Raw genomic sequence first — 19854 nt, forward strand, 5'->3', positions numbered from 1 at the left:
CTGAAGCCTCAAAGCATGGAATCAAAAGGATTTCCACCCTCACTCTCTAGTCTTTTCCCCCGTGAAAACTGGTACCACCCAGGTAGGACTCCATGGGACAATGGAGGCCCTTGTTCTACCAATGGGGATATGTAATATGGTACCAGCCACTGTTCTTTTACCCTCAACACCTGCAGACATGTAGCATTGCTGCTTCCCCTACTCACCTTAGCCAAACATCATTAATGAATCATTCTCCTATACCAAAGTCAAGTATCTCTCTGCTGCTTCCCACTATTGCAGCTCAGAATCATTCACAGAGCCAAGTGCCATTGACCCATCCCCTTACTGGAGCACAGTAATACTGCTGCCTCCCTGCACTCAACCAGAGTCCAAAATCTCAAGCATTCCCCAACCTTGAACCCATACAACTCTCACTGTGGTATAGTAACCTCTGCTTCCCCAGCCCTGGCTATAATCCAGTAGAGTTGGTGTGTTTATTGTTTTGATGGCAGTCTGGCATTTTTGCACTCTTCCCAGCACAATAGTGTATGCGGAGACACAGCATCTCATTAATATTAGCAGTCAGGTGTGCCAGTCCTGGTTCTCGTCAGTAGGTAGACAGTTCTCCTCAATAAATACTAAATTCCCTCAGATCGGGTTTGAAATCTTAACTAAATGATCAATATCATCTTTCTGTGCAAGATCTTTTGATGGTCATATGTGGGACAACATATATTTTATGACTCTGTTGATAGGATCCAACAAAGAGGACTTTTCCCCCACTCCAAAAAAAATTAAATTCTATTTGTCCATCTTAAAAGCTCCAACTGAATTATATGCTGTACAACCTGATTATCCTTGCCCAAGACTGTTCATAACTTGCCCCAAAAATACTGCTGCCCACAGGGCTTCTCAGGCCAGAACAAGACTGTCCTCCTACAGAGACATTTCTGAAGCTGAAGATACTTGGATTTCTTTTGCATCTTCTCCAGCAGAATTAACACCACTACATCCTTTTTGTCCTCCAACAACCGTTGCTGCGCCAGGTGAAAGGTAATTCTCAGGATGCTACTCATGGACTGGAACTTGGAAAGCACAAAAATTATTTTCTTGCTCTTGTGGACTGAATCCCACAAGTTTTCCATCAAGGATCTTCCTGGAATCCAGTCTCTTTCTTCAAGACAAAATTTGAACAGAGCGAGGCCTCTCTCTTCCATTCTGACTTGGAGTTTGTTATAGACCCAGTCGGCTACAGCTTTCTGATCTTTGTTGAAAGCCATAAAGGCATCATATTCCACCTCTTCTGCACTACTTTTCTTCACTGAGCATGCCCGGAAATGTGCCAGCACAGATAGAAGGTGTGCCAGAGGTCCCAGCCAAAGAGGCATTCCATGGTAGGCACAGCCAAGAATGCCAAGGTGAAAAGCACAGAAAACCCAAACTGGCAGAGTGAGACAGAGTCTTCAGAGCAGAAAAACAGTTCATGGGTGAAGATGCTCTTGCCCTTTACCTCGCATGGAGAGCCAAAGGTGACTTCATTAGTCAGGCTGGGTATTGTGGTGTTCATAATGATGATGAATTCAAACAGTAAATCGATGTGCAGCACAGTGGGTTAAATCTGAGGTCCACTTCCATCAGGTTTGGGAGACACTCTGAACTGATTCTTATCAATATTTTGGAGCAAATTGTAGCTTAAGTCCAAATGAGTGAGCATGGTCACATTGCAAATACTTCTTTGACGGATACTGTCTATCTTTTTTTTGCTCAGAAACAGCTTTCTAAGCTTGGCCTTCCTGGGAATGCTGCGGCAGGACAAGAAGGGGAGATCATTCCCAGTCCAGCACCTCCAGGTTAGGCAGGAGCTGCAAGTTGGTCCAGTTGAAAAAAAAAAGTGATGTGATTGCTCCTAACACACAAAGATCTTTACAGTCTTGGGCAGGTTTTCAAGAATCTGTAAAGGGAGGCCCGTCAAGTGATTACTGGAGATATCTAACTTGATTAAATTGGTCAGATTCTGGAAAAACCTAAGGTAGATGTCTTCATACCCTCACATCATCTCTTATTGGTTTCCATTGAACATCAGAGCCTTTAAAGGAGGTGCTGCTGATAACCAAATTACGAATAGAATAAAACAGAGCTATGAGCCAAACTAAGGTACCACAGAGATTTGAGGTGGGCTATGAAATTTGGGTTGTGACCAATACCCTGCATCAAGAAGTGGTAACCGTTGTAACGGAGATCCAAGGCCTCCAGGAGGGGGAGCTCAGTAAAGGCAGTTTCAAAAGTACAAACTGATTTTATTGTAGGAAAGATCCAGCATGAGGCAGTTGTTCAAGTGGGTGAACTGCAAGCCATTTATAGATTGACTTATGTTATTTTTGTGATAGGTCAAGGCACTTAATGCAAATCAAGTTCTTAAACATCACTGCTTTCACAGCCACAAGATTGTTTCCTTCTAAATTGAGAATCTTGCTGTAAATTCTGGTAACTGGGTTTAAAATTTTCCAGACTGGTGGAGTTCATAGCAAACTTTGCATTTGTTCTGCCTCTTCAAAGTCACTTTCTGTGTCTATTGACACAAGCAATTGCCTGCTTAAGCCCAGGAGATGTGGTTCCCCAGATGTCCTGAACTCATTCCTATTGTTCGGTTCTGTGATACTATTCTTTGACAGATCAATGTAGTTTAGTCTAGGGAAGTGGCTAAAAATTGACATCTCAATATGGCTGATAAAGTTCAAGCTGAGGTGTAACTTAGTGAAATTCTTTAGCCCCATAAAGGTTGCATGTCCTCTTCAGTGAGCAATTGGAAGAAAAACCCATTGATCTCCAGTTCTTGCAATGACTCCAAGTATTGGAGGATTGGGTCAGGTTGAGCATTGTAAAGGTGTACTTCTTTCGGTAATTAAAAGATAACAAAAGCTTTTGGAGCCTGGTGAGCCATTTGAATGTGGTGCTGCTTGTGATGGTGTTATAGGGATAGTTATCAGTCAGGTTGAGCGTCTTTAAGTTCCCCAAAGACTGAAATAACCAAGAATCTAGTTCATGCAAGGAATTGTCCAACAGCACCAACTCCTCCAGGGACCTCAGGGGAAGAAAGGAATCGGGGTCTATTTGGAAGGAACCATTGCACTCTGTACACAAGTTCAGCACGTGGTCACATCTGCAGTTCCCTTTCACATCCAATGTCTGGAGATTGGCGAGGTTTCCAAAATCACCTTTTGAGATGTGAGTAAAGGACAGAAAGATTTTCCAGCCGGCTGGAAGGTTCTGTGGCATGCAGGTCAGTTTGTTATAGTTGAGAGAGAGCAGGATCAGGTTATCCCAGGTGGGACAGGACTCCTTCAGGAACAGCCACCTATGTGCTACAGGGTTTTTTGTAGTAGCAGCTCATCCATGCTGAGCATGCTCAGGCTGAGCAGATTAGTAACCTCCTTGGGTTCCAGCCTCAGAATACTGTGCGTAACAAGTTCAGATACTGCAGGGTTGGAGGTAGAAGTGGAATGCATTCTAAATTGTGTTTGGACAGATCCAGCTGTTTCCAATGAAGGCTCCCAGCTGGATGGTCATGCAACACAGGACAAGTGAGATGCTCTGCCCTGGGGGTAGACAGTCCACTCTCAGATTCAGTTTGACCAGGTTGGGGAGATGAGAGAAGGAATCATTATGCACATTTTTAATCTGGTTGTCCATTAGCAACAGGATAATGATGTTAGCCACACAAGAAGAGGCAAAGGATGGGACGCCCTCCTGTGCTTTCTGCAGTCTCTCTTATTTGGGCCTGTAGTGAAGGGACAACTCACTGCTGTGGCGCCTCCTGCTGGTTGTCTTTGGAATTAGCTCAACTCCAGCTCTGGAGCACCTCTGCTGGCCAATGTCTCGCCTGCCTCAGGCCCTGTGTCCCTCCCGGACCCCAGCGCCCTTTTACCTCAGGGTTCTGCCCCAGTAGTACCCCCACACTCTGGGTCTCCCCTCCCAGGGGAACCCCCAATCCTCTAAGCCCACCTTGCCTCAGGGACCACTGCCAGTCATCACCTAGCCCCATCACTGGGGTAGACTGCAGTCTGTAATGGCCACTCATCATTGGCAAGGGGATCAGACCAGCTGCCTCTGCATAACCCTGGGCTGCACCTCTGTAGCCCCAGTACCCACATAGGCCTTTATCAAGGCCTCCCTGGGTAGTTGCCAGGTCCTCTTGCCCTTCCCCAGCACTGCTCTGCTCCAGGTACCCTATTCCCCAGCAGCTAGGTCCTTCCCACTCCAGGGCTAGAGTGAGATTCCTCAGTGCCTGGCTCACAGCCCCTTTATAGGGCCAGCTGTGGCCTGATGGGGCTGGCCACACCTGTGGTCAGCTACTTCCTCAGCTGCTCTCACTCCTTTAATCACAGCCACAGCCGTCTCCAGGGCTGTTTTTAACGCCTGTTCTGCAGGAGTTGGACAGCCACCCCACTACAAGGCCATTGTAGCTGCAAGGCAAGAATTCTGAGAAGCCACATCTAGCAACGTTACAGGGTCACTGCTCCAGAATAAAAGTGTTCACACAGAGCTAAATCAGGAACAACTCCATGTGTAGACAAGTCCTTAGATTTGTTAATGCAGAACTGTCCCTTATGGAAAGTTTACAGCTTCCTCTGCAGTGACTAGTACTGGTTACCCTCAGTATCCATGAGTGGAGGAGATGGAGCAATGATCAGATCGACAACAGTCCTATGTTCCTACAACCGAGAAAGAGGAATGTAGGCAATACCATTACTGTCCTGAAATGCAGAAAATCTATCCAGCAGACAGCTTTTCCAGCACTGGGTCCTCCAGAGAGCTCCTACATACAGGCAAGTGAGAGCAGGTACCAGCAGGCAGATGTTTCCCACACTGGGCTGCTGGCTCTCATCATTGGGGCTCTCTCTCATGAGACATGGCAAAAATAAAATCTATATCCATTCAAGAGGCTGCATGTCACCCCTCTTCAGTCCAAGTTAATCACAGCTTTATTTGACTTGGTTCATCACCGCTACCTATGCATGGATGTTGCACTTCTCCCCATACACCTCCTGCGCCGTTCAATGCAAATTTCTCCCTCTCCTCCCCCACAAACTACTGGTCACACTTCTCCTTCCACACTCTTTTTCTTGGTATGGTTTGTAATGCTTGGGAGAAGGGGCTTAACCCTTTGGTGAATGCTGGAAGGCACAGCAACAGTTTTCAAACAACGTGATTCATTTGACTGACACGCCACAAGAAAGTGCCTGGCTACATCAGGCCACACTGGAAGTCAGCAGTGGTACATTTCTGGCCACATAAGAGCCCCCTTTCCCTGTAAGATATTTCCTGCCTTGAGGATGGGTGCATTCCACTGAACAACATGGAGTTCTAGTACGAGGAGGGCCTCTGAATGGACAGGACTGCTCCTGGTCTATCATTCACACTTGAGATTAAATCCCAAAGACTGTAACCTTCTTTATTCCCAGACAAGGTGCAAGGAGAATGGCCATACACTCCTCAGCACACAGTTACAGTTTCAAAGCCTCCTCAAAGCTAACAAGTACCTTTATCCAATGCTCACATTCTCTCTTTCCAGGTGCATCATCCAGGGCCTTTCCCAGCACTGCCTAGGTATGTCCAGACGTTCTTGTTTTCCAGATATGCCAACTATGTTCTACTACCCTGAAGGATCTCATTTTCCAGGTCTACCTGGCCTTTCTGGATGTAAGGGAAGAGCGTCTTTCTAGGCTGAACCTTATTCATCATGAGTGGGGTCAGCCTGTTCTATTAATGCAAGGCCAGGAATAGGATGAACTATCTCATTGTCAAACAGTGATGATGAGCCCATGTTAATAAATGAGCCCGCCAGGATGGAAATGCATGTCTGGGATGGTAAATGTTGTCCCACGGGCCTGTGATCTAGCCCAGCTGCAGCAGCCCCACCCTGCCTGGTCCCAAGAGGATGGAGGGGGTCCTGCAGTTATCTGTCTCTGTTCCTTTTTTAGAACTCTGCTCTTCAGTAAATTCCCCCCTAAAAGGGCTGTTCTAAGCTGCTTGAAATTTTTGTAACAATTGCTCATCTGAATGTCACCCTGAGCTGAGCACATCAATGGATCCATCCAGGTTCTGTTCAGACAGGTGTGCTGCAATAAACAGTCGGTCCACAAGCAGCCTGCTAGGCACCATGACAGCACATGCAATCCCTCTCTTCCATGATGTGAAGAGACAGGAATAATTCTAAACACAATCTTTTTAAAATGTAACAGAACACGGCCAAAACCACGAATAGATCATTGTACTGTCTGCAGTGCTTGTGTCAGCAGGTGTCGCCATAGAACTGTTTTCCATGAAAACCTGCTGTTGTGTCCTGCTCGAGAATTTCAAAGCTCTCTACTGAGGTGTAGGGCTGCCAACATTGTATTTCAAAATCATTATTAAGAATAATAAGCAGCACTCACCTACATTAGCCAGAGATATTTCTTGCTGCTTTTTGAAGCCCTCAGCAACTCCCAGTCTTGTTGTACAGAGATGAAAAAAAAAAAAAGAGATGTCCCTTGTAATAAGGGACGGTGGGCAACCCAACCCAGTGTGATAAATCAGAGACCCAACAACCAGGCAGCTAGAGGCTGTGGCCATTTTACAGATGTGGAAATGGAGCCATGGAGAGATTAGAGATCAAATTTTCAAAAGCAGGTTCTAATTTTAGGTGCCTCAAGTGTTGGATGCCCAATGCATAAGTACAGATTTTCAGAAGTGGACAGAATGTTGAAAGCCTTGAGACACGTTAACATAGATAGCTGTTTTATATAGTAAAATGTGAAAGTTCCTCTTTAAAGACTTGTGGACTCCTGACGGAAAAAAGTGGTAAGAAACAGAAACAATCCTGCTGACTCAGTCTCGTTTTTCTTCTCTTTTTAATTTTTGTTCAACCTTTGCATGAAAACAGGATCCTTTCTTTTATGAGAGTTTCATATGCTGCAGCTCTTTATTCTCCTTATAATATCATGATCCTACACTTGTGACATCATAATCACCATAGCAATTAACTATAGTATTAACTGTAGTAAATAGATTGCGGTAACTTCAGCTGGGACATATGCATCTGAAGCAGGGAAACTTTTATTGATCCAAAGTCCTGGGCTCAATTCACCAGTGCCTTGACCTTTGTGCAGCCACTGACACCAGAACAACCAATCAGAATGGTAACACTTTTACACCCACTTTGCACTAGTAGGAGTGTCTATGCAATAGGCAGAGCAATGTGGAATTACTGTCTCTTTTGCATGCAAATCTTAACAGATGGTAAGTGAGAAATAAATACAGAGAAATATAGTTGTCCCTAAAAGGGATGTGTATAAAGGGTGAGCTGCACTGAAGTCAATTGAAGGTATGCCCATTTACAACAGATGCAGATTTGGCTCAATGCTTGTTGAGAAGTTCCATAAAGTCCTATTGACTCTTTAATTCAGGGATGTTGTTCCCAAGCCACCTCTTTGGAGCATGGACTGGGACCGTCTTTTTGTTCTGCTTTGGTACAATGCCTGGCACAATGGGTCCTGGCCCATACCTGGGGTTCTCAGGTACTACGGTAACACAACAATAAGCAGTCTGGAGAAGGAGAGGCAGTAAGGATACTTTGAAGTGAGGGTGGTGGACAATGATATCATTAGGAAATCCTTAGAGACAGGAGTGGGAAGAACATTAGGTGAATGTTATATCCAAACCCCACCAAAATTAGATTCCATCTTTCAAATGATGTGTAGTTAGGGCAGTTCCCAACCTTAAAACTACAGCACTTTAGCTGTGAGTGCTCAAGTGATCAGTTGCTGATTAAAATCACAGTTCCTTTTCTGTGTTGCTTTGTTTTCTGGACCCAGTGATGTGCCTTGAGAATGGCTAAAATGTCTTTTAATTTAATTCACTTGGCATCTTTTCTCCTTACTACTCTCAGCATTTTACAAACGTTAATTACTCCTCCCAACAGCCTTTTGAAGTATTACTCCCCATTCACAGATGGGGAAATCAAGGCAGGAGTTCAATGACTTGCTGAAGGTCAGAGAGTTAAGCCTGGCCTTCACCTACAAATTAGATCGATCTAGCTACATTGCTCAGGGCAGTGACAGATTCTGTGCATTGTGCAACATAGTTAGGTTGGCCTCACCCCCACTGTAGATGCAGCTCCATCAGTGGAAGAATTATTCTATTGACCTGCCTCTCAGAGAGGTGGATTAACCAGGTCCTGGTCTACACTACAGGGAATAAGAGTGGGGAAAACAGGACAGATCAGGAGCTAGGAGAAAGTGAAGTGACTCTGCTGGGTGACCCAAGAACCTACCCAGGACAATGATCAGAGGGGTAACCGTGTTAGTCTGGATCTGTAAAAGCAGCAAAGAATCCCGTGGCATCTTATAGACTAACAGACATTTTGGAGCATGAGCTTTCGTGGGTGAATACCCACTTCGTCAGATGCATGTCATGCATCTGATGAAGTGAGTATTCACCCACGAAAGCTCATGCTCCAAAATGTCTGTTAGTCTATAAGGTGCCACAGGATTCTTTGCTGCTTTTCCAGGACAATGAGTTTCTCCTCAGCCAGTTGGATACTTTCCACTCCCCTCCAACTGCCCACTTTGTTCTTGGAAGCAGGGAGATGACTCAGATAGGTAGAAAGCCTGTTCTGTGAAGTGTTTATAGTCAGTGCCACTCAGCTGAAAGCGCACCACCCAACATCTGGCCAGGCCCTTTACTCACACAATTAAATTGTTCAAAACAGGTTTCCAGCCCCACTGATGGAAGAGGATAGCTTTGTACAACCCAAGTGTCATTTCGCAGACTTTACCTTAAGGAATTAGCGGGTGGCAACAGGCCATTATCTTTAAGAACCAGCTATTAAAGAGAGGCAACACACTCTGAATGAGCAGGTGACACTCCCATCCAATTTAATTCCCAGAAGGATTCATACAAGCTCTTCTCAAAACAGTATCAATGTTGTTCAAGGTCATTCAAACAATGCTTTGCCAGTGAGGTGACCAATCACACAGCATGGACTAGAAAGTCTCAGAAGAACAGTCCTGGCTGGCAATTTGTGAGCAATCTACAGGCCACACCTTCCTTGAATTGTGAATCCCACTTGTTTGTAACAACATTGCATCCCTGCCTACAAAGTCAGCTGTTTCCACCAGATCACAAGCAGAGAAAGTTGACTGAATGGCTACAATTCCTTTGCTCTGCTCTGCACTGAAGTGGGTAGGCCAGCTTGTGTGTGTATGAGTGTGCAAAACACGCTCAGCCTTTTCTGCACCCACTTTGCTACCTTTTCATTCCCTCCCCCGTCGCTGCTCTCTGCCTAAGGAGAGCTACTTCCCTCTCCCTCTAAACTCCCTGGTCACACGACCGTCCTCTCTGCAGCCCTCCCTGCCCCCGGGAGCCCCCCATACCCCTTCAGGAGCAGGCTCTCCCATTTGCCATGGGCTCTATTGCAGGTGTCAGGTGGAGGCGCCGCAGAGCACTCCCTCCACCCCCAGGAAAAGGAAGGCGAGGCACCAGTTCACAGGCAGGTGAGGGCTAGAAGTGGGCGTGTCTTGGGGCGCGTGGGCGTGGCCGGCAGGTGAGGGGCCGGCCGCAGGTAGCCGAGGCCGGCATGAATGGCAGCGAGAGGGGAGCGCGCAGTCCTGCTCCGCCGAGCACCGGAGCCGGAGGAAGAGATGGGGCAGCGGCAGAGGTAACGTGTGCTTGCTCCGGCCCCGATCCTGCCCCCGGGGGTGGGAGCGATGTTCGAGCCCTTCGCAGAGGCCGGCTGGGGGCGCGGATCCGTTTCTCTCCGAGCCTTGGCCCGGGTCCTTTGTCTGGGGGAGCAGCGACCCCCCGTTCCAAAGCCTTAAACCCCAGAAACTGCAGCGGGGGACCCCCGCCAGAACAGACACAAAACCCAGCGAGCCTCAGCTTGGGAGTTTGTGTTAGTTTCTGTGGAAGGTGCAATAGCCAGACACTCAGCTGCCACCTCCGGGGGGGTCCTCCTTTATTCCCCATTGTCACCGCTCCCCCTCCCCTTCCCCAGCCTCTCCCGGAGCCCTTTGTTGGGTGGGGGGATGGATCCATCCTCACTCGGGGGAGGGGGGTTTCTGTGTTCCAGGATGGAAGGGGGTAAGTCCATTGCAACTTGCTGTTGAGTTGGGGCTATATTGGAAACCCTTTAAGCGGCTTCCCCTCAATCCTGCCAGGAATGTCTCAGCTAAGGCCCCGATCCAGCATGTGGAGCCACTGACCTCTATGGGGTTTGGAGGTTGGTCCAAACATGGAGAATCCATAGGTGCTGGAGCTGGGGGTGCTACTGCACCCCCTGGCTTGAAGTGGTTTCCAGTAGATAGGGTTTTACAGTTTGGTTCAATGACTCTCAGCATCCCCACTGTACCAATAGTGCCAGTATCCCTGGCAGTCAGTGACACAGACCCTGATCCTAACACCTCACACCAAAGTCAACTTTGTGGCAGAAAATCCCTGAGCTGTCTCGCAGCCCCAGGCTAGCCCTGCCCCAGTGAAGAATTAGTGGTGGGGCATGTTAGCCTTTCTCAAACACCTTCAACAGAAATGGAATCTATTAAAGAACAGCTGGTTCTAGAGGAGAACCTGCTGGAGCTGTGAGAGTTCTCACTGGTACTCACTGCTGGAGGACCTATGGCTGGTCTGGATGGTTATATGAAGCCAAGATACTGATTGCATGTCCAGTCAGTGCTGGCCCATGCAGTTGTTGAGGCAGGCTGCATAGAGAAGCAGAAGGCATGTTTTGTCTGTAGGTACAGGACACAGAGGATGGGCAATAAGGCATCACAGGATCTGGTTAGCCACAGCTGGACAGGGCCAAATGGCAGAAGTCAGATCAGGCTCTGGAACGCCCCACAGGTCAGGCACTGCTTTCCAGCTCCCTGGTTTCAATTAAGCCCATTTTAAAGATAAGGGCCAGCTGCAAACTGTGTTCCCAACCTCATCCCATACACTAGGGGGGCCTGGCCATCCCTGGTTGCCGCAGGTGCTGAGGCCCTGAGTCGTGCTGCAGTTCCTGTGCCCAGTTCAAAACCGATCTGGGTCTCACCACCATGGTTAGGGCAGATTTCATCCAGAAGTGAACAGCTACTGAGACAATTTCTGCCCTCACGGCTGCTTGGAGTTCAGCAGCAGTGGGACTGAGTGCAGAACTCAGTCCAGGAGTTCTCTGTAGTTAATGATGGTCCTGGTGCTGTTCTAACTCATGGCAGTAGCCAAGACGTCATTCTAAATCCATCCACTTCTTGGTCGCTCTGCTCCCTTTCTCCAGGTGCTTTTAAACCTGGCTCCAAAATCAGGCGCCATCAAAAGCAGAGGAGTTTCATCTGATCTTCCAGATGAGGCCCACCCCTAGTAACCTGGCTGGTAAATCACTGGAGTCTTGTACATGGGTGTACTGGTGATTCTGGAGAGCGATCACTGTGCTCGCAACAAGAGCAAGGGGAGTAATACAATGAAGTGTAAGGAAATGTTCCCCTGGAAAAGAATACTCTTCAGAGAAATAAGACGAGCAATAAATAACCAAACCCCAATGTGACAGCTACATTCCTTCAGGTTTCAGAGTGGTAGTCGTGTTAGTCTGTATCAGCAAAAGGAATGAGGAGTTCTTGTGGCACCTCAGAGACTAACAAATTTATTTAAGCACAAGCTTTCGTGGGCTAAAACCCACTTCATCGGATGCATGCAGTGGAGAATACAGTAGGAAAATATATATATATATACACACACACACACACACACACAGAGAGAACATGAAAAAATGGGTGTTGCCATACTAACTATAATGAGAGTGATCACTTAAGGTGGGCTATTATCAGCAGGAGGAAAAGAAAACTTTTGTAGTGATAATCAGGATACAAAAGTTTTTTTTTCTCCTGCTGATAACAACCCACCTTAAGTGATCACTCTCATTATAGTTAGTATGGCAACACCCATTTTTTCATGTTCTCTGTGTAAATATATATATCTTCCTACTGTATTCTCCACTGCATGCATCCGATGAAGTGGATTTTAGCCCATGAAAGCTTGTGCTCAAATAAATTTGTTAGTCTCTGAGGTGCCACAAGGACTCATTCTTTTTACATTCTTTCAGTCACTCAGACCCTAAACCTTTGGAAATGCTTGAGTGCTTTTAAGACCCTGCTGGAATTCTGCCAGAGGCCTGGGTCCCTACAGTTCAAGGGGCAGCCTCAGTGCCTGCTATAAAAGTATCCTTGACTGTGTCCAGAGCCCTTCAGCTATTCAGGCCCAGACCTGCCTGTGATCAATTGTCAGAATCTTCCTCTGACAGCCGCCTGTATTCTCTAATCCTAGCCACCAAGCAGGAGTGAGGTGAGTAAGAGGGGATGCTAGATAGAATGAAACTTTATGAGTGCATCTATTTTGTTTCCCTTGCCAGAGTGTTTGAGGAAGGCTACCTGCAGCCAAAATAGCTTGGGACAGATATTTTGCAAGAATGGTCCAGAATATTAAAAATACTAGGTGGAAAAAACCAAAATGCAGTAGGGAGTGGGGTTTTTTTCTGGTTAAGGTATTTTACAGTTTTGCATAGGTCCTCTGCACATGGGGTGAAATCCACTTCACCCACACTGAGCCTGAGTAATTGCTCTGGCTTTATAGTTGTTGAAGTGTAGGGAGCTGGGGAAGTGAAAGCCATCCCCTCTCTAATCCAGAGCCAAGTGCCGAGGTCCCATTCTAGAGTTCTGTCCGCTGGCTCCTTAATAAGAGTCTTGCATTTTTCAGCAGCCATCCCATGCATGTTTAAAGGCCCATGAGTAGCAGAGTCAGGAACCGAAGCCAGATTTCCTGGCTTCTGATCCAGTCACAGAAGCAGCTACTCTAGCTCAGCACACACTAGATAAGAATTTTATCACAGATATTTGAGAGATTCAGGAAAATATCATTACCAAAGAAGTCAGGGCTTGTGGCAAAGGGAAAAAAAAACAAAACAAAACAAAAAAGCAGTAGTAATGAATTTTACATTACAGAGCTAGCATCTACTCCAAACATGAAAGTGATTCCTTGCTGAATTTCTAGATAATAAGCATCTGTTTAATTTTGAATTAAAAGGAATTACGGTAAAGGATAGGGAAACTGAAAAGGGTACCAGAGTGTCTAAATAAGATTAAATCTATAAAAAAAAAAATCAGGGTAGCATTATACTAGAGAGAGAGAACAATGCTGCACGCACACACACACACACCCCCATCAGTGCAGCATTGTTCTCTCTCTCTAGTACAATGCTACACTGATTCTTTCTTATACACACACACACACACACACACACACACACACACACGTGTGTGCTGTTAGGGCAGGTGCTACCAAATTTTAGAGTCAGTATTAGAAATGCCAGAAGGTGGAGGTAATATTGGGCTACATACGTGCAGTGATGGACCGACTCCCATTCTCTGCACACATGATTCAATAGGAGAAGTTAAGTGGGGCCATAAGCCTGCATTTGGATCCACTGAAGCCAGCTGGGCTCTGCAGGTGCATAGGGGTCTGGCCACCTGGACCAATTGCAGCCTCAAGGCGTAAAGAAAGAGTCAATTCTTCTACACTATTTCAGCCTGGGCTGCGTTTTGGGTCAAAACACTGTGGAGCTTGGCAGATTCAGGGTTAATCTAGGTGAAATGATGATTTGGGCTGAGTTTGGCATTGGCCTTTGGGGTTTGTTTAAAGCTGAAACTCAAAAGGGGCCATAGGACCTTGTTGGTAGCACCATGGTTAGAGATGTATGCCAGCAGCATCACACTGCTTAGTTAAGTTTAAGGTGGAAAATAAGAACCTAGCTGCAGGTTTTGTTACATAAATTACTATTTTTGATTTATTAAACTGGGATTGGCTTTTCTTTGGGTCTTTTGTGGAATTTGCTTTAATGTTTCTATATTACTGAGATTTGCATCTAAAGGCTGTGCATGCTGATAAGCATTTTTTAAAAGGCTAGTGTGCATGCTGGAGAGAGAGATATCTTTAAAGGGCCATTTCTGTAGTTTAGGTTTTGAGATTATCACCTAGGGAGGCGGAGGAAGCTGAATCTGGTTTGAATTAGATCCACATGGCCAAATTTTGGTCCCTGACTAGATCCACATTAGAAACTTTTGCCCATATAATAATGTCGCCAGTGTCTTTTTGTATGACATCACGATGCTGGCAAAAGCCTCAGTGTATAGGCAGTGATAGCAGCTAGAGTGCTTTTGCTGGTATAGCTTATTTCATTCAGGGACTGGTATAAACTGCAGAGGCAAAAGCACTCCTTTTCAATATAAACTGTACCTACAGTGGGCAGGTTTGCCAGTATATTGCAAAACTGTACCTGCAATGCTTTTCTAGTGTAGACTAGACTCAGTTGAACAGGTGTAAATCCAGAATAACTCTGAAGTCAGTGGAACTATTCCTGGTTTAAGGCCCATTGCTTTAACATCTCTTTTAAAATTGCTCAGCCAGCAGTGGCTTTTCCTCTGTGTCTTTTATGGTTGTTTACTTCCTTGTATGTCAAAAGGATCTTGTGAGGCAATCAGAGATGTCAAAACTGTTCTGGTGACAGGGTTCATTACCATGGCTGCCTTTGCAGCAGAGCACAAAGCTTGCTGTCATCTAGTATAAATACAACTTCTTATTTCTCAGTGAGACACCAGAAGATTAAAAGTTAGGTGATTGCATATGAAATTTTGAATTAGCTCAGATGCAAAACTTGTCAAGGTCTCCCAGCTGTTCCTCTCTGCACAGAACGCTTTGTTGTAGCCTATGCATGATGAGAAATAATTACTCATTCGATAGCTGGATGTATGTTTATATGCACCTCACTGACCAGATTCTAAATCAGTTCTTAACCAACAATTGTAAGTCAAAGGTAGTGCTTATATTTAAGTTGCTACTAAGCTTACCTGCAATGCTTTTCTAGTGTAGACTTGACTCAGGGTGACCAGATGTCCTGATTTTATAGGGACAGTCCCGATTTTGGGACTTTGGGATTTTTCTTATATAGGTTCCTATTACCCCCCACCCCCATCCCAATTTTTCACATTTGCTGTCTGGTCAGCCTAGACTCAGTTGAACGGGTGTAAATCCAGAATAACTCTGACGTCAGTGGAGCTGGGAGGATGCTTTCAGTACAAACCTGTAACTTGGGGCAGGTTTGCCAAGGTCTCAGGACCTGTCGTGAATGCATGTGGCCTGACTTGCAGGAGAAGCCTGGCCCATTTGTGGGTCAGCATGAATCTGGGTGGTTTCAGTCAAGTTTTGCTTTGTTTGAAAAAAACAAACCAATTTTTTCTGTGCCACTTCTCTGTGCTGGGCTCAGTTTCCAAGGGTTTGACTCACCCCTTGTTCTGCAAACACTGGCTCCTGAATTTATTTTAGGGGTGGGGACATAGCATTGTTGCTTAATGATATGTCATCATGAGATATTACTTTGGCACATAGTAAAGAAAAATAGGTGGGAACTGTCCTGTAAGTGCCTCTTTGATACTAAACACTTGGACATACAATAGCCAAAACCATTTAAGAAACCTAATGCCCACCTAAGTCAAGCCTGTTTCATATCTATTTCTATTGACTTCAGCCAGTGCTGGATCAGACCCTCATCTTGTACTATTATGACCACATTGTGGGGAGAGCCTCCCACTTCACAAGGTCCTAAAGCCTGGGCTCCTGCTGAGCCCAGATGTCTATACTGAAACGAAACAGCCCCGCAGCCCGAGTCAGCTGGCATGGGCCAGATGCAGATGACTAATTGCAACTATAAGATACCTTTAGCATCTATAGAATGGAGAACGTCAAGATGTGAATGAACCTGAAAACTTCTCCAGTTATAACTACCCCAAACCTCAAAGGTTACTGTAGCTGGAAAAGCTGGATTTAAATCCAACTCAATAAACCAGAGCACAGTGCCATGCACAAAGATCCTTCCAGGAAAGGTTCTTCTAGGAATTGGCATTGACCTGCGATAAGTGCCCCTCTTTGCCACAGGGTTAGGTTCAAGAATCTCTCTCTATTGGCTGAGTGGCTATGGGGACTGTGCAGATTTGGCCTGGATCATTAGTCACCAAAAGTAGTTACTATGTGGCAGCTGCTAAAAGACTTTTTGAACTCTTTTTTTCCCCTGCCACTCCCCGCAAACACATATAATCTATCACTCTCCTAGCTATCAACTCTTTAAAAAAACCCAGTTGCATCTATTACCCTATGTCCACCCTCTGATAGTTAAACCACCACCACATCACTGACATATTTAATGGAGGAGTACTAAGGGCCACCCAGACTCTGGAAAAAATAAAAAACGAACAACAATGATAAGTAAATAAAAAGATTTTAGAGTCTGTTTAACAGCATCAAACAGTCCAGATTTGGCCCACAGACTATCGACTATCTCTGTCCATTCATGCACCTCACATTGAACATAGAAGTATGTTGGCAGCTAATAAGTAGCACAAAGTCCTGGGAGTTTATACTCATGCCAGTCTGCCCAGGTAAGAAGGGATGGCATTTGCCTAAGCTTCCAGGATCTAGCCAAATACAGCTTACGACCAGAATCCACCCTGGCGGTGACAAAGGCTGAGACCTATATGGGAGAGGATAAAGGCAGGTAAATCTGTTGCTGAATTTAGCACAGCTCAGCTAGCTGGACCCAGTTCCCAGCTAACACCAGCTGATTTATGGCTTTACATCTCTACAATACATTGACTGTTTCCATAGGCAGGCCGCTGACATGAGATTGTGGATTCATTGGAAACCAAACTTCAAGGGACACCTAAGAGGGGAGGGGAGCGAATCCTTGAGGCCTGAAATCAAAGGCAACATTCAGACAGAAAAGCTGCATTTGTCACCGCAATTAGCCCCACAGTGCTGCTGGTGAAACTAAGGCACTGCAAGGGGAAGAGCAGCAAGACGATGGCAGAGCTGGGAAGACAACCCAGAGGTCCTGACTCTACTTGACATGCCTCTTCTTTGCTGGGTGCTTTCCTTGTTCTGCTGCAGCCTGATCACCTGGCAGATTTATGCCTCACTCCTGGCAGAGAGCACTTGGCTACAGTCTTGCTCTGCTATTATGTGAAACTAACTCCCTAGACAGCTGCATTTCCAGACATCTGTTAAGAGATCTCCATTACAAAGGGAATCGCTGGCTCACAAAGGCAGCAGAATATTGTTGGCTGCAATTGACTGAGGAAATTACTCTCTCCCTCTAGAAATGTTTTGCATAACTGTGCTCTCCAAGATCTGCTTTAATATCAGAAAACGGCCCATGGTTCAGAGTTCCTAGTAAGTCTCCATCCCTCCCCAGTCCTGGGGAGACAAGAGAACCACAACTGGACTGGAAGTTCTCCTTCCTGAAGCCACATCTCCCACCCCCAGCCCTGCCGGGGGGAGAGTGGGGGTCCACTCCCATGGAAATGCATTGCCATTCATGCACCTACATATTTATTATCTGGCTCATCATTAGGGGCCCAAAAATTGCTTTCTAGTGAAGTACAAAGCAGTTACAGGAGGATTCAAAAGTTTGAGAAGCAGATCAGTCACCCCTTCCCCAAAATCATGAGTGACTTAAAAACCAGATTCCCCTCTTTTTATTTGTCTCCTGCTTTCTCATCCTACATCTATGGCACTGGAGCTGTGCTGCTTCCTACAGCAGCCACAGGGTTTTCCCATTCGCTGTAGTTAACCCACCTCTCCAGGAGGTAGTCGCTAAATCAGTTTCAAAGTGATCAAAACGAACGTTCACTTCCCCAAGCCATGGTTTTATGCAGAGTTTTGGTGGACCAGCTGGGCCTTGTAGCAACTAGGCTAATGGGACCTGTGCCCTGGGGCCATGGCCAATTAGGGGGGGGCCTGGAAAAATGGATGCACCCCAACCCACTCCACTCAGCACTCCTCCTGGGCAGCAGGGTCGGGGCACGGAGGCTTGCCTTGTTCTGCTCGCCCAGCATGCCTGCCAGCGAGCAGGGCAAGCCCCCAGACCCCAACCCCACCCCTGGGCAGGAGCAACAAGGGGGTGAAGAGGGGACTGCAGATGGAAGGGGTGAGGAGGGGGCTCCCACTTGCTCCGGCCCAGGGCCCCATAAACCCATAATCCATCTCATAGCCTTCCAGCACATCAAGTGCACCTATACTCAAACCTCCAAAAGCCAGGAAATAGAGTTGTAGGAGGCTGGCCTGTACTGTAACTGGGGTCTAGAGCAATCTGTGGGTAAAAATCAGCTGCTCACTGGGGAGCTGAATCTGAGGACACGCTTGCCCAAATGACTACAAGTTTGCCCCTGTTAGGCACAGCAGTCTCCAAGGTGATCTTATGACAGATGTGAATTACAGAGCCATTAGAAAATTAAAAGATGCTCAAATGTGGGGAACTGAGTAATGAGAACCCTTTGATTTAATGACCCCAAATTTTCACCCCAAACACTATCCCAGCCCCAGCTGTGGCATACCAGTTTTCAAGACAATCTTCCTCTGTATGTGGATTTTATAGCACTATCTTTATTTAATTTAATGGGGGGAGGGCTTGCATCTTGGGAACCCTTTGACTAAAGGGCTTCAGCTTGCATCCCTAACCTTACCCCTTACCCCAGTGTTACACATCAATGTTATGTGGGGCAGTAGCATACCCCAGTTAAAATGGAAATTTGGGTGTAACCTTAACAGGGGTGAAAAATTCTCCAGCAATCCAGTCTTTTGGGTCAAAGTATATTTAAGGTTTAGTGCAGCTTGTGCACAGCTTGATTTTTCTGTGGCTGTTTGCGGGGGCTGGGCAGAGGGCTGTGTCTAATTATTTGCTGTTTGCTATGACTGCTTTAAAAAGGCCACACAACTAACAAAAAATACAGTACTTTGAAGAGTGAAATTGATAGTTGTGAACACTTACATCAAAGGGCATGCCTGCCCTGTAGCACCCCCTTCTGGCCAGTATGGTTCTGCCAAGGCTGGCTTCAGTTTCCCCTTCACTCAGGGACCCTTACAAAGGCCAAACAGTCCAGATATTCAGACTATTCCCCTGCTGGCATCCACTTGATTAAGTCCTGCACAGTCTTGCAAAATAAATCTCAAACTTACCAAGTCTTCATCCCAGTCTCAGCTGGTCCCAGCCCCTCCTCCCTGAGGGTCTGTCTTTCTCCCGACACCACTTGCCTGGAGCATGGCCTTCTCCATAGGCTTTCCCCCTTGATGTCTTTCCTCTGCTGCCTCAGGGCCCTGCAGGAATCTTCTTACTCCCCACAGTTTCTCCCCCTTTAAAAGGCTCAGGTGCTGTCCCTTAGGCCTAGTAGGGCAGCAGGTAATAAGCCCAGGTGCACTAGCATGCCCTTCCTCTAAAAGATGCCAATCACTAAGACACCTTGGTTTGTGTGGACTGGATGAATTGCTCCAGAAACCTATTTACTTTTCATGATGAACATGTTAGTGTTTTGACTGACAACAGTCAATATTGCCCACATACCCACCCCTAGAATAGGTCTTTCATTATGGGTGCCTTTCTTGATGCTCAGCAACCCCTTTGATCATGCAGATATTGATGAGAATCACAACTACTTGCTTTTCTTTGATCACACCCAGTCCCACTGTTCAGGACAGGAGTGAGGAGCAGGCAGCATGATTACATTGCCCTAATGCTGCTGCTCGCTAGAGCCTTTCATCTTCTATCTATTTAATTAATGCTGTTTTCCCTAACAGTATTTCCAAAATGAAATTTGAATAATAATGTGGCTTGCAGGGCACTTTGAGATATCAGGTCTCAATAGAAGCTTTGACCTTAGGGCTAAACTTGCAAGAGGCAAGTTTTGTAGAAGGCAGGTACAGAGCAACTAATGTTCACAATGTTCTCAGAGAGCTGCTAAGGGCAGGGCTCAGACTCAGAGCACATGG

At 46.2% G+C, this 19854-nt stretch overlaps 1 protein-coding gene across 1 annotated transcript in view; it reads left to right on the plus strand.

Annotated features, from left to right (window-relative positions):
- The first annotated feature begins 9587 nt into the window (after window positions 1-9587).
- The window catches only part of LOC127053309 (hyaluronidase-4-like), a 31749-nt gene continuing 21482 nt past the window's right edge, over window positions 9588-19854 (plus strand). Inside the window, exon 1 of the mRNA XM_050957822.1 lies at window positions 9588-9679. Within this exon, the coding sequence (XP_050813779.1) occupies window positions 9603-9679 (77 nt within the window). The 5' untranslated portion in view covers window positions 9588-9602. The remainder of the gene's footprint in view (window positions 9680-19854) is intronic.

This window comes from Gopherus flavomarginatus, chromosome 6 (genome assembly GCF_025201925.1).
Source record: "Gopherus flavomarginatus isolate rGopFla2 chromosome 6, rGopFla2.mat.asm, whole genome shotgun sequence".
NCBI classification, from domain to species: domain Eukaryota; kingdom Metazoa; phylum Chordata; order Testudines; family Testudinidae; genus Gopherus; species Gopherus flavomarginatus.